Source organism: Pseudophryne corroboree, chromosome 6 (genome assembly GCF_028390025.1).
Source record: "Pseudophryne corroboree isolate aPseCor3 chromosome 6, aPseCor3.hap2, whole genome shotgun sequence".
Classification (NCBI taxonomy): Eukaryota; Metazoa; Chordata; class Amphibia; order Anura; family Myobatrachidae; genus Pseudophryne; species Pseudophryne corroboree.
Window position 1 is genome coordinate 8,303,160 of NC_086449.1, and position 12,448 is coordinate 8,315,607.

Sequence of the window (12,448 nt, forward strand, 5' to 3'; positions counted from 1 at the left end):
GTGCTTGGGCGAACGCTGGGTGTGTTTATGACGTCAGCCGGGACCGAAAAGCACTGAATTGAACGCACAGGCAGAGTAAGTCTGGAGTTACTCAGAAACTGCTAACTCGGTTTTGATCGCAATATTGCGAATACATCGGTCGCACATTTAAGATGTTTAGATTCACTCCCAGTAGGCGGCGGCTTAGCGTGTGTAACTCTGCTATAATCGCCTTGCGAGCGAACAACTCGGAATGAGGGCCATAGTGTGTGTGTGTGTGTGTATATAGTGTGTGTGCATATAGTGTGTATATATATGTATATAGTGTGTGTATATAGTGTGGTGGGCGGGGTGACAGTGTGACAGTGACAGATAGAGGGGGGCGGGGGAGTTACTTCCTAGCTGCGCTGTCTCCCCCACGCGCATGCGCACCATGGTCCCGCCCCAGCCCCGGCCGCCATCACATCCACGTCCTGGGCCGCTGCCCGTCTTCCGCGCCTGCGCACTGGCGCCCCCGGCCGCGCCCTGCCCAGCAGCCCGCGCCTCCCCACTTCCCGTCCGGCAAGCATGCGCGGGGCCCGCCCACCCACGTGACGCCGGCTCGGGGCGCGCGGTATATAAAGGGCGGGGCCGGGGCCACGGGAGATCCTGCGCGCGCACAGAGGAGCACGAGGCAGCCGCATCTCCGCCCGCTGCGACACCCGGACGCCCGACACACCCGCCGCCCTCCGCCGACATGTCCTGGGACGATTACGTAAAGAGTATGGTTGGACCCGATTGCCAGGACGCCGCCATCTACGGCCAGAACCCGCCCTGTGTCTGGGCCTGCCATCCGGGCGGCATATTCTCCAAAATCACGGTACGTGGCTCCTTGCCCGCGGGTCACCCTCTCCCCGGCTGTTCTACAGAGCCCTGCGCTCATCCTGGGGTCACCATTAGTGTGTGACTACGCCTATATATATATATATATATATATATATATATATATATATATATATATATATATATATATATCACGCCCTGGGGTCACCCACAGTGTCCGTACAGCCCATTATACCTTATACATAGCACGCCCTGGGGTCACCCACAGTGTCCGTACAGCCCATTATACCTTATACATAGCACGCCCTGGGGTCACCCAGTGTCCGTACACCCCATTATACCTTATACATAGCACGCCCTGGGGTCACCATAGTCTGCCTACACCCTATTAGCCCTTATACATACAGCACACCCTGGGGTAACCTGTAATGTGTGCTCACACCCCATGCTATATGCATAGCACACCCTGGGGTTACCCTTAGTGTCTGACTACACCCCATTATATACATACAGCACACCCTGGGGTTACCTATACTGTCTGCCTATATGCCATTATATATATGGCACACCCTCACCTATAGTGTCTGCCTATATGGTGATATAGATATATCTATATCTCTCTATCACACCCTGGGGTCACCCATAGTGTCTGCCTGCATGCTGTTATATATATCTATATCTATATCTCTATCACAAGTGTAGTATGGTATGCCAGCGGCCGGGCAACCAGCATACCGGCGCTGGGAGTCCGACCGCTGGCATACTGACACCGTGGTGAGCGCAATGGAGCCCGCTATGGGCATGCTGTTTTATTCTCCCTCCAGGGGGGTCGTGGACCCCCACGAGGGAGAATATATGCTGGGTGTCGGAATTCCCTGCGCCGGTATACTGTGCGCCGGGATCCTGACATTCGGCAAACTGAAGACCACCCATACGGCACACCCTGGGGTCACCCATAGTGTCTGCCTACACCCCATTATACCACATAGATGGGTACTGCACACCCTGGGGTGACAGTGTTTATGTATACTCCCTTTGGTGACTCTGTACTTGTGGTGTTGGTATCCTGTATACTGCACACCCTAGGGTGGCCTATATCGCTTATACAATCACACTAGGACATGTCCCACAGGCTGTGGGTGCACACTGGCAGTGGTGTATATAGTGCGGGCTGTGGGTGCACACTGGCAGTGGTGTGTATAGTGCGGGCTGTGGGTGCACACTGGCAGTGGTGTGTATAGTGCGGGCTGTGGGTGCACACTGGCAGTGGTGTGTATATAGTGCGGGCTGTGGGTGCACAGTGGCAGTGGTGTATTTAGTGCGGGCTGTGGGTGCACACTGGCAGTGGTGTATATAGTGTGGGTAAGGGTGTATATAGTATATGGCACTGTCCCTGTATTATAGGGATAATGGGCCTCTGTTGGTGGGTCGGCCGGCTGTACCATGGGGCCTGGGGACACAGTACCGGAGCCCCCTCACCCCTGCCCTAAGTAGTGCACAGGGTGGTAGCAGTCCTGGGTGTCCCTGGCATACTGTGACCCCAGTGACCAGCCCCCTGTCCTGGCACCAGGCTCATTACTGATGTCAGACTATAGCCAGTAACATCAGTTATATAATGTAGCCACATCCTGGTTGGCATGGAGTGGCAGCTGCCTTGTTGGTGTGTGGTCAGCATTGCAGTGTACAGTAAGAACAGATGGGGTTGCAGCGCTTGCACAGCTGTTCATATTTGTTATGCTAAAGCAGGGTTATATATTGTGTGGCACTACACATACCAGCATGCCCTGCCACTGGTAATTGGGCCACACAAACTTTAGCAGGGCATGCTGGGATGTTTAGTGCCAGAGGAACGCAGCATGATGTAGGGGGGTTAAGGGTCATGCAACTGTGCCCCCACCCTGGCATTGGACTAGTGACAAGTTGGTATCAATACCAAGCTGGTATTAGGGTGAGGGTGTTTGGTGCCCCTGTTGGTATTAATGTCAGTCCCCTGCTGACAATGCCATGCCAATGTGAGGGTGTGCTGTGCCCCTGCTGTAGGTGGTAATGACAGGTGGTTATTAAGGTAAGGGTGTACAGTGCCCCTGCTGTAGGTGGTAGTGCCAGGCGGGGAGGGTGTACAGTGCCCCTGCTGTAGGTGGTAGTGCCAGGCTGTGGGGGTGTACAGTGCCCCTGCTGTAGGTGGTAATGCCAGGCTGTGAGGGTGTACAGTGCCCCTGCTGTAGGTGGTAATGCCAGGCTGTGAGGGTGTACAGTGCCCCTGCTGTAGGTGGTAGTGCCAGGCGGGGAGGGTGTACAGTGCCCCTGCTGTAGGTGGTAGTGCCAGGCTGTGGGGGTGTACAGTGCCCCTGCTGTAGGTGGTAATGCCAGGCTGTGAGGGTGTACAGTGCCCCTGCTGTAGGTGGTAGTGCCAGGCTGTGAGGGTGTACAGTGCCTCTGCTGTAGGTGGTAATGCCAGGCTGTGGGGGTGTACAGTGCCCCTGCTGTAGGTGGTAATGCCAGGCTGTAAGGGTGTACAGTGCCCCTGCTGTAGGTGGTAATGCCAGGCTGTAAGGGTGTACAGTGCCCCTGCTGTAGGTGGTAATGCCAGGCTGTAAGGGTGTACAGTGCCCCTGCTGTAGGTGGTAATGCCAGGCTGTAAGGGTGTACAGTGCCCCTGCTGTAGGTGGTAATGCCAGGCTGTAAGGGTGTACAGTGCCTCTGCTGTAGGTGGTAATGCCAGGCTGTAAGGGTGTACAGTGCCCCTGCTGTAGGTGGTAATGCCAGGCTGTAAGGGTGTACAGTGCCCCTGCTGTAGGTGGTAATGCCAGGCTGTAAGGGTGTACAGTGCCCCTGCTGTAGGTGGTAATGCCAGGCTGTAAGGGTGTACAGTGCCTCTGCTGTAGGTGGTAATGCCAGGCTGTGGGGGTGTACAGTGCCCCTGCTGTAGGTGGTAATGCCAGGCTGTAAGGGTGTACAGTGCCTCTGCTGTAGGTGGTAATGCCAGGCTGTAAGGGTGTACAGTGCCCCTGCTGTAGGTGGTAATGCCAGGCTGTAAGGGTGTACAGTGCCCCTGCTGTAGGTGGTAATGCCAGGCTGTAAGGGTGTACAGTGCCTCTGCTGTAGGTGGTAATGCCAGGCTGTGGGGGTGTACAGTGCCCCTGCTGTAGGTGGTAATGCCAGGCTGTGAGGGTGTACAGTGCCTCTGCTGTAGGTGGTAATGCCAGGCTGTGAGGGTGTACAGTGCCTCTGCTGTAGGTGGTAATGCCAGGCTGTAAGGGTGTACAGTGCCTCTGCTGTAGGTGGTAATGCCAGGCTGTAAGGGTGTACAGTGCCCCTGCTGTAGGTGGTAATGCCAGGCTGTAAGGGTGTACAGTGCCCCTGCTGTAGGTGGTAATGCCAGGCTGTAAGGGTGTACAGTGCCTCTGCTGTAGGTGGTAATGCCAGGCTGTAAGGGTGTACAGTGCCCCTGCTGTAGGTGGTAATGCCAGGCTGTAAGGGTGTACAGTGCCCCTGCTGTAGGTGGTAATGCCAGGCTGTGAGGGTGTACAGTGCCCCTGCTGTAGGTGGTAATGCCAGGCTGTAAGGGTGTACAGTGCCTCTGCTGTAGGTGGTAATGCCAGGCTGTAAGGGTGTACAGTGCCCCTGCTGTAGGTGGTAATGCCAGGCTGTAAGGGTGTACAGTGCCTCTGCTGTAGGTGGTAATGCCAGGCTGTGGGGGTGTACAGTGCCCCTGCTGTAGGTGGTAATGCCAGGCTGTGAGGGTGTACAGTGCCTCTGCTGTAGGTGGTAATGCCAGGCTGTAAGGGTGTACAGTGCCTCTGCTGTAGGTGGTAATGCCAGGCTGTAAGGGTGTACAGTGCCTCTGCTGTAGGTGGTAATGCCAGGCTGTAAGGGTGTACAGTGCCCCTGCTGTAGGTGGTAATGCCAGGCTGTAAGGGTGTACAGTGCCCCTGCTGTAGGTGGTAATGCCAGGCTGTAAGGGTGTACAGTGCCCCTGCTGTAGGTGGTAATGCCAGGCTGTAAGGGTGTACAGTGCCCCTGCTGTAGGTGGTAATGCCAGGCTGTTATTTGGGTGAGGGTGTACAGTGCCCCTGCTGTAGGTGGCAATGCCAGGCTGTTTGGGTGAGGGTATAGTGTCCATGCTGTAGGTGGTAATGACAGGTGGTTATTAAGGTAAGGGTGTACAGTGCCCCTGCTGTAGGTGGTAGTGCCAGGCTGTGAGGGTGTACAATGCCCCTGCTGTAGGTGGTAATGCCAGGCTGTAAGGGTGTACAGTGCCCCTGCTGTAGGTGGTAATGCCAGGCTGTAAGGGTGTACAGTGCCCCTGCTGTAGGTGGTAATGCCAGGCTGTTATTTGGGTGAGGGTGTACAGTGCCCCTGCTGTAGGTGGCAATGCCAGGCTGTTTGGGTGAGGGTATAGTGTCCATGCTGTAGGTGGTAATGACAGGTGGTTATTAAGGTAAGGGTGTACAGTGCCCCTGCTGTAGGTGGTAGTGCCAGGCTGTGAGGGTGTACAATGCCCCTGCTGTAGGTGGTAATGTTAGGGTGGGGGTGTACAGTGCCCCTGCTGTAGGTGGTAATGCCAGGCTGTGAGGGTGTACAGTGCCCCTGCTGTAGGTGGTAGTGCCAGGCGGGGAGGGTGTACAGTGCCCCTGCTGTAGGTAGTAATGCCAGGCTGTGAGGGTGTACAGTGCCCCTGCTGTAGGTGGTAATGCCAGGCTGTTAGGGTGGAGGTGTACAGTGCCCCTGCTGTAGGTGGCAATGCCAGGCTGTTTGGGTGAGTGTACAGTGCCCCTGCTGTAGGTGGTAGTGCCAGGTGGTTATTAGGGTGAGGGTGTACAGTGCCCCTGCTGTAGGTGGTAATGCCAGGCAGTGAGGGTGTACAGTGCCCCTGCTGTAGGTGGTAATGCCAGGCTGTTATTAGGGTGAGGGTGTATAGTACCCTGTTGTAGGTGGTAATGACAGGTGGTTATTAAGGTAAGGGTGTACAGTGCCCCTGCTGTAGGTGGAAATGCCAGGTGGTTATTAGGGTGAGGGTGTACAGGATACCCAGGACTGGTGGATATGCACCTCCTCAGACTGCCCACTGTCCCCGGATCTCAGGACTGGTGGTGGAGGAATCTCCCCTGTGCTACAGCTCTGCCCCGACAGTACCTCCTACCTCATCTCTTCCTGTATGAGACAAAATGGAGGGGTGCCTGAGGCACTCCCACAGGGGAGGGCGGGGGGAAGAACAGCTGAAAACTGACTTTCCAGCCGAAAAAGGAGAAACTTCTCCAGGCACGGAAAACATGCTGCTGCAGATGCTCTGCAGATGTTCAGCATCTGGCTCTGCAGAGCGCCGGCCTGAGCTAGAAGGTGGCTAAGTGGCACAACTACCTGAGAGCACACTCCGGCTGTGTGCAGGCTTGTTGCCTAAAAAGGACAAGTGCAGTGTTAGTAGGAAGAAGCAGAGAAAGGGGAAATGGTCTGCAGAGCGCCTGTCACAGGAAGCTTGTGGCGTCCTTGCTGCAGCGCTGGGCTTCCTGCACGCTCGTCTCACTGACACCCGTCCTGTTAGTCATTCTGGGAGAGGGCTGCAGACAGGGAGGCTTGTATAGGGAAATGGGGCACTTGCATAGTAAACACATGGGGATATAGGAATAGCTGTAGCTGAGGACACTGTACTGGGCACTGCCAGGGGGCTGACCTTTACCCTGTGCCAGCTTCCACGTCTCCCGCTAGCTGCAACGCTCTGCAGCCGGCAGTTGCATGTAATCACCGGTCAGGGGCTTGTGTGGCGGGTGACGTCAGGCTCTGGCAGAGCTGGGCAACGCTCAGTGGTGTCGCAGAAGTGGCTGCCAAGCACCTATAATGCCACCCCAATGCTGCCCTGCGTGACGCCCTCACCCACAGAGGGCCAGCCAGGCACCTAGAATAACCTCATCCTGCCTGGTGCCTGAGTGACTCACACACCCCACAGTGAGCCGTCTGGAACATTCTCAGGAGCCGTGGCTGGAGGAGGCTCCCTATAAAAAAAAAAAAAACCTCAAGGCCAGACTCAGGGCGCCTGATCACCAGATCCCCCCCCCCTCTTCCTCCCAGCTGGTTGTGTTTGCAGAAGGGCCTCTGCCTTGTCTTGCAGGGAGCAGTTCTGCAGGAATCCCCATAGGGGCCGTTTGCATGCTCTGCATTCCTGGGGCCTGATGGGACATGATTCAGGAGGTGATGTTTCCCCCTGGGGAGGTATGGCCCTGCTGCACTCTGCGCTGCCCGCGATCAGCCCCCCCCCCCCTGGCTGTAATGCGGCACTCTGGGCAGCGTAGAGACCCATCCGTTCAGGTGTGCAGCGTCTCGGGTTATGGCTTGCAGGAAGCCAGGTGAGGGTGTGTCCAAGGCAGCTGATGAAATGGCTCCTATAGCTTGTGTCACTGGAGGCTGCAATAACCCTGTGTATAATCCACACGATGTGCAAAATGGCTGTGCTATGGTCAGGAGGCCGCGTGGCTTCCTGTGCAGGAAGGAAGTGCGTCACGGCATGTGTGACCCAGGGAACCATGCTGCAGTCTGACGGATGTATGTAGGTACAGTGAGGCTGGCATGTGTGCCCCCTCGCTGGCTACCATCTGCTATTAAACAGCGTTGGGGTAGAAGTTTGTGGCTTTTAAATAGTGTTACTAGAAGCTAAGGAAGGCAGATAGTTGTCTGATAGTCATAGGGGTGATTCAATTGTTGGAGAGAACTAGGTCCTGCCTATAGTGGCTGGGAAGATAATGCTATGTTTTGGGTGACCGGCCTCAAGGCTTCAGTTACTGTTTCTGCTCGCACCCTCCTGAGGTGCAGTAATTAGGGCTTCACTTGGCTTCTGGCCACTTTACATGGGAGCTAATTATCTCACACAATTGCATCGCCCCTGTATGGCTGAACAACTGATGCACGTTCCCTTGTCTGATGTGCAATGCTCTGCAGCTTATGGGGGGTTACAGGGAGTGCGGATTGGAGGTCACCCCTAGATCAGCAGTACAGAAAATGTGCCCCCCTTCCAGCTGCCCCACCGTGCCACTACTGGATGCTGCGCTGCCAGCCTCCTGGATGGTACGTGGGTCATTCTCCCATCTGTGTAAGGTCTGGCCTCTTAGATACCCACATCTGACCCCTCGGGTGTCTGGTAATCTTGCTGCAGGTACTAGCTGTGACCTAGAAGGGTATTAAACTTGCATGACAGAGCAACGAAGCATTTGCCTAATTACAAGAGTTGTGGGCGCTATTTACTAAGCAGTCCTCCCAAACATGTCTAGAGATTTACTCTTGGGCTAGGTGCACGGTAATCTCATCCATGTTAGTTGTCTAGCCTTAAATGTATGTAGCAGACATAGGGGAGACTTGCCCCGTCCCCTTCCCCCCACCCCAATGATCCTTTAACTGCTGGGCTTGAGGCTTCCTCCAGGAATACCTGTAAGTAGAGCTGCAGCACCCGAATCACACCGGCTGCAGGGGTAGACCCTCGGTCCCATAAGGTACAGTCTGTGGCTGGAGGCCTTTCCTGTAACGTCTGGTGGACCCATGGGTCTGCTTCTGTTGCTGCATGTACTGGGGTCACTCCAGAGGGCTGTCCTGACGGTCTCTCTCCACGGTTTGCAGAGCACCCTACCATCTGCCCATGGTATACCCACGTGTGGCGTGCTGGGGACAGGGTTACAGGGTGTCTGGCTGTCGTCTCCTTTGCTCTCCGTGCATTAAGTGTCCTCTCTTTTCTCCCATCCCTACAGCCGGTGCAGATCCAGGAGCTGCTGAGCGCAGACCGCAATCCGCTCTTCATAAATGGCGTCTGCCTCGGCACCCAGAAGTGCAGTTTGATCAGGGACGCCTTACACTCTCCAGACTCCTACATGATGGACCTCAGGACGAAGGCGGCAGAGGGGCCTACGTTTAACATAGCCATATGCAAAACTAATTCAGGTACTGTACGCTGCCGGCTGGCGCTTCCGCCCGCTCCTCTCTCAGAACGCTGCTCTAACCTGTCCTCTCTCTCTCCTGCAGCTCTGATCTTCGCAATGGGCGCTGAAGGCGTCTATGGGGGAGCGATCCATACTAAAACGCACGATGTGGGAAAGTACCTGAGAGATCAGAATTGCTGATTCCCCCCCCCCCCCCCCCTCCACAGCCCAGACCCCTTCACCCGTTCCAGCTGCCAACATTGGACCAACCCACTGATTCATTTGCCCCTTTTCCGCCTTTGTTTTTTGATCACTGTTTTGCTGCCCCCTGGTCACCAGAATGAACCAACTTTTTTTTTTTTTTTTTTCCAAGAAACAATTTATATCTGATTTAAGAATAAAAAAAAATCTATTACGTTTCTGTTCCATCTTCTTACAAAACGCGCTGGTATGGTAGCCCGGGGTCCTTAAAGCACTAATGCCTGTGGTAAGGTTGGCACAGCTGTAGCTCATGGGTGGTATGCCCTCCATGTTAGTGCCAAGTGTCTCCTTACCAAGCCATGGCTCCTGATCTTGCAGCCAAGCTGTACATCTCTGATCTCCCCACGCTGCCCTCTAGTGGGCCGGCTGGGTACTGCAGTGTGGTGTGTGCGCTGGCCTCTGACCATTGTTCTCTTATCAGTTTGAGGGAAAGTCTGCAGAACGATCAGCCTGTTTATCTTGTGGGAGAGTCTATAAAAGAGCAGGGTAGTGCACGCCTCCTCGGGTGACGCGCAGATCCTGCCCACATCACACGGGAAGGGCGGCGCTCTGCAAACATCTGCTCTGGTGCACACTAACTTCTCCCTGGTGGTGTAACTCCGTGTATAGCCTCTATTAATGGCCCTGGCCGTTACTGCACCAGTAAAAAGGTGTTACATAGTGAGCCACGTAAGAGACGCCAACGACTGATTATACTAGGGCTATGTACTAAGACTTGGAGAGAAAGTACCAGTCAAACAACTGCCGTGTTACAGGCTGCTTGAAAAATGAGTTGGAACTTTATCGCTGGCCACTTATCTCTCTCCAAGGCTTGGTACATTGATGCCTTATTTACTGGTGATGCCTGGCTGCAAATACACAGCGCCCCCTGCTGGCTGCAGTCTCCATCGTCTCCCAGGGCAACACGTGTACCTCTCTGGTGTCTGTGTACTCTGTGCGGTAGCTGTGCACATAGTATGGCTGTATTTACATAGCACTTCAGAGATCGCTCATGTCTGTCCTTACCCCAGTGCGGCTTATGATCCATGCTCTATGGGGCCAATTCAATTCACTGACTGTTGATTAGCGCTGGGAATTAGCTCCCGGTGCTATTCAATACAGCACCAAGTGACACTCAATTGTTGGGGATTCTTCTCTCGCCCCCGGGGGATGAGAGGAAAGCCGACAAAAATGCTGCTGCGAGGCCGAGTCTGTCGGGAATCAGTATCGCAGTGGGGAGTTAAGTCGGAGAATGCCCGTTCTCCTGACAACTCCACTTGGGCTGAATTGAATAGTGCCAGGAGCTAATTCCTGGTGCTATTCAACTGTCGGTAAATTGATTCCCATGTGTCATCCCTGCTATGGATTCTCGGGGTGAGGAGGAGGTGTGACCGACGTCTATAAACTCCTTCTGGAGTGTAGAAAGAAAACCACATAATGGGAGAACGTACAAACTCCACACCAAGACCTCACCTGGTAGAAGGTACATGAGTGAAATAAATGGCCAGCTACACAGCATTATAATCTTGGTTATAAATCCTATCTGTAAGGAATTGGGTGAAGGACCTGATCCCACTGAAGGGTAAAACAACTACATGGAGATCTGTGTACCCACCACTGAGGATGCCACCTAGCGCCTGCTAATACATAGTGTAATGGGAGTATGAGCAGGGCCCTGCGCCCAAACAAGTATAGAAATGATGACTAGCAAAGTGCAACCTCTCTTGTAACATCTGGTGCTGCTATTAGGCTACAGGGCTTCTGTCAGTCCCCCTCCAGTGGCTGCAGCACCCAGCCTGCCCCAGAGTAAGTAACGAGGCCATGGCCGTAGAGGTGGGGTCTCTAATTGGAACTAGATGGCGGCTAATAACCAGATTTATTAATAAAATGACCATTTGCACAAGAGATCTCTGTGCAGCTGTTACGTTTAGGCTTCAGTTCCTTACCCTCCACACACAAATACTGCCACCCCTGCTTCTATACCAGCATGCGAGTCTGGTGCATTAGGTTCATGTACATAAAGCAGTACCCACACCTCCCCTGCTGGGTGGCCATATAAACCACAGGCCCTGTTCTCCACACCAGCGTCAGATGATGCAAATGTCTATGAAGTTAGTAGTGCCCCTTCCACACGCACGCAGCTCTACCCTGGGTTTATTCCAGGTGGCTTTCTGCAGGAGCCTGACCCAGGGGCACGGAGCCGAGACCTGGGAGTTTGCTGACTTACTAGAAGCAGGGATGAGGTATCTCCCGCCCTCCAGCTGATGTTGAACTACACATCCCAGCATTCCCTGCAACAGTTAAAGCATTGTCAAATAGCAAAACTGTAGCAAGGCATGCTGGTATGTGTAGTTCAACAACAGCTGGAAGGTTCCCCATCCCTGTGCTAGAGGGTCACGTATCTGAAAGCGGCATGAGTGAGCCCTCTATAGCACGCCTGGCCAACCTGTGGCTCTACAGCTGTTGTGAAACTACAAATCCCAGCAAGCCCTGACCCTGTTTTAGCATTCCCTAATAACACTGTGGCAGGGCATGCTGGGACTTGTAGTTTCACAACAGCTGGAGAGACACCGACTGGGTCATCCACTTGCAGCCCTCCAGCTGCTATGGAACTACACATCCCAGCATGCCCTGCCTCAGTTTTAGCACACTTTAGTAGCAAATCGGTGGCAGGGCATGCTGGGATGTGTAGTTCCACAGCAGCTGGAAAGCCATAGGTTGAAGACCCATTGCTCTATAGTGATCTCAGCAGGGATATAAAGGAATATGGGTCCTTGAGGGGAAGAATTCTTACTCTAAAACCCCCTGTAATCATTTACGTTCCGGTCCTGTGTTGCAAGCTCATAAAAATAATAAGAATTTACTTACCGATAATTCTATTTCTCATACTCCGTAGTGGATGCTAGGGACTCCGTAAGGACCATGGGGAATAGCAGCTCCGCAGGAGACTGGGCACATCTAAAGAAAGCTTTAGGACTATCTGGTGTGCACTGGCTCCTCCCCCCATGACCCTCCTCCTAGCCTCAGGATACTGTGCCCGGACGAGCGTACACAATAAGGAAGGATTTTGAATCCCGGGTAAGACTCATACCAGCCACACCAATCACACCGTATAACCTGTGATCTGAACCCAGAAAACAGAGGAGCCTCTGAAAGATGGCTCACAACAATAATAACCCAATTTTTGTAACAATAACTATGTACAAGTATTGCAGACAATCCGCACTTGGGATGGGCGCCCAGCATCCACTACGGACTACGAGAAATAGAATTATCGGTAAGTAAATTCTTATTTTCTCTGACGTCCTAGTGGATGCTGGGAACTCCGAAAGGACCATGGGGATTATACCAAAGCTCCCAAACGGGCGGGAGAGTGCGGATGACTCTGCAGCACCAAATGAGAGAACTCCAGGTCCTCCTCAGCCAGGGTATCAATTTTGTAGAATTTTACAAACGTATTTGCTCCTGACCAAGTAGCTGCTCGGCAAAGTTGTAAAGCCGAGACCCCT

The 12,448-nt window shown here is 53.8% G+C and overlaps 1 protein-coding gene across 1 annotated transcript; it reads left to right on the forward strand.

Annotated features, from left to right (window-relative positions):
* Positions 1-597: 597 nt before the first annotated feature.
* Positions 598-9,114, forward strand: LOC134935895 (profilin-1-like). Its single transcript, XM_063930746.1, has 3 exons — positions 598-838; positions 8,532-8,721; positions 8,803-9,114. Exons 1-3 carry the CDS (start codon positions 716-718, stop codon positions 8,898-8,900), a joined length of 411 nt encoding a protein of 136 aa, XP_063786816.1. The 5' UTR covers positions 598-715; the 3' UTR covers positions 8,901-9,114.
* The last annotated feature ends 3,334 nt before the right edge of the window (positions 9,115-12,448 follow it).

What these genes read in the sequence shown, in the direction of transcription:
- LOC134935895 (XM_063930746.1), top strand. Translation starts at nt 716, where the DNA reads ATGTCCTGGGACGATTACGTAAAGAGTATGGTTGGACCCGATTGCCAG. An exon ending in GCATATTCTCCAAAATCACG is followed by an intron (nt 839 to 8,531) that starts GTACGTGGCTCC and finishes CCATCCCTACAG; the next exon opens with CCGGTGCAGATCCAGGAGCT. An exon ending in CATATGCAAAACTAATTCAG is followed by an intron (nt 8,722 to 8,802) that starts GTACTGTACGCT and finishes TCTCTCCTGCAG; the next exon opens with CTCTGATCTTCGCAATGGGC.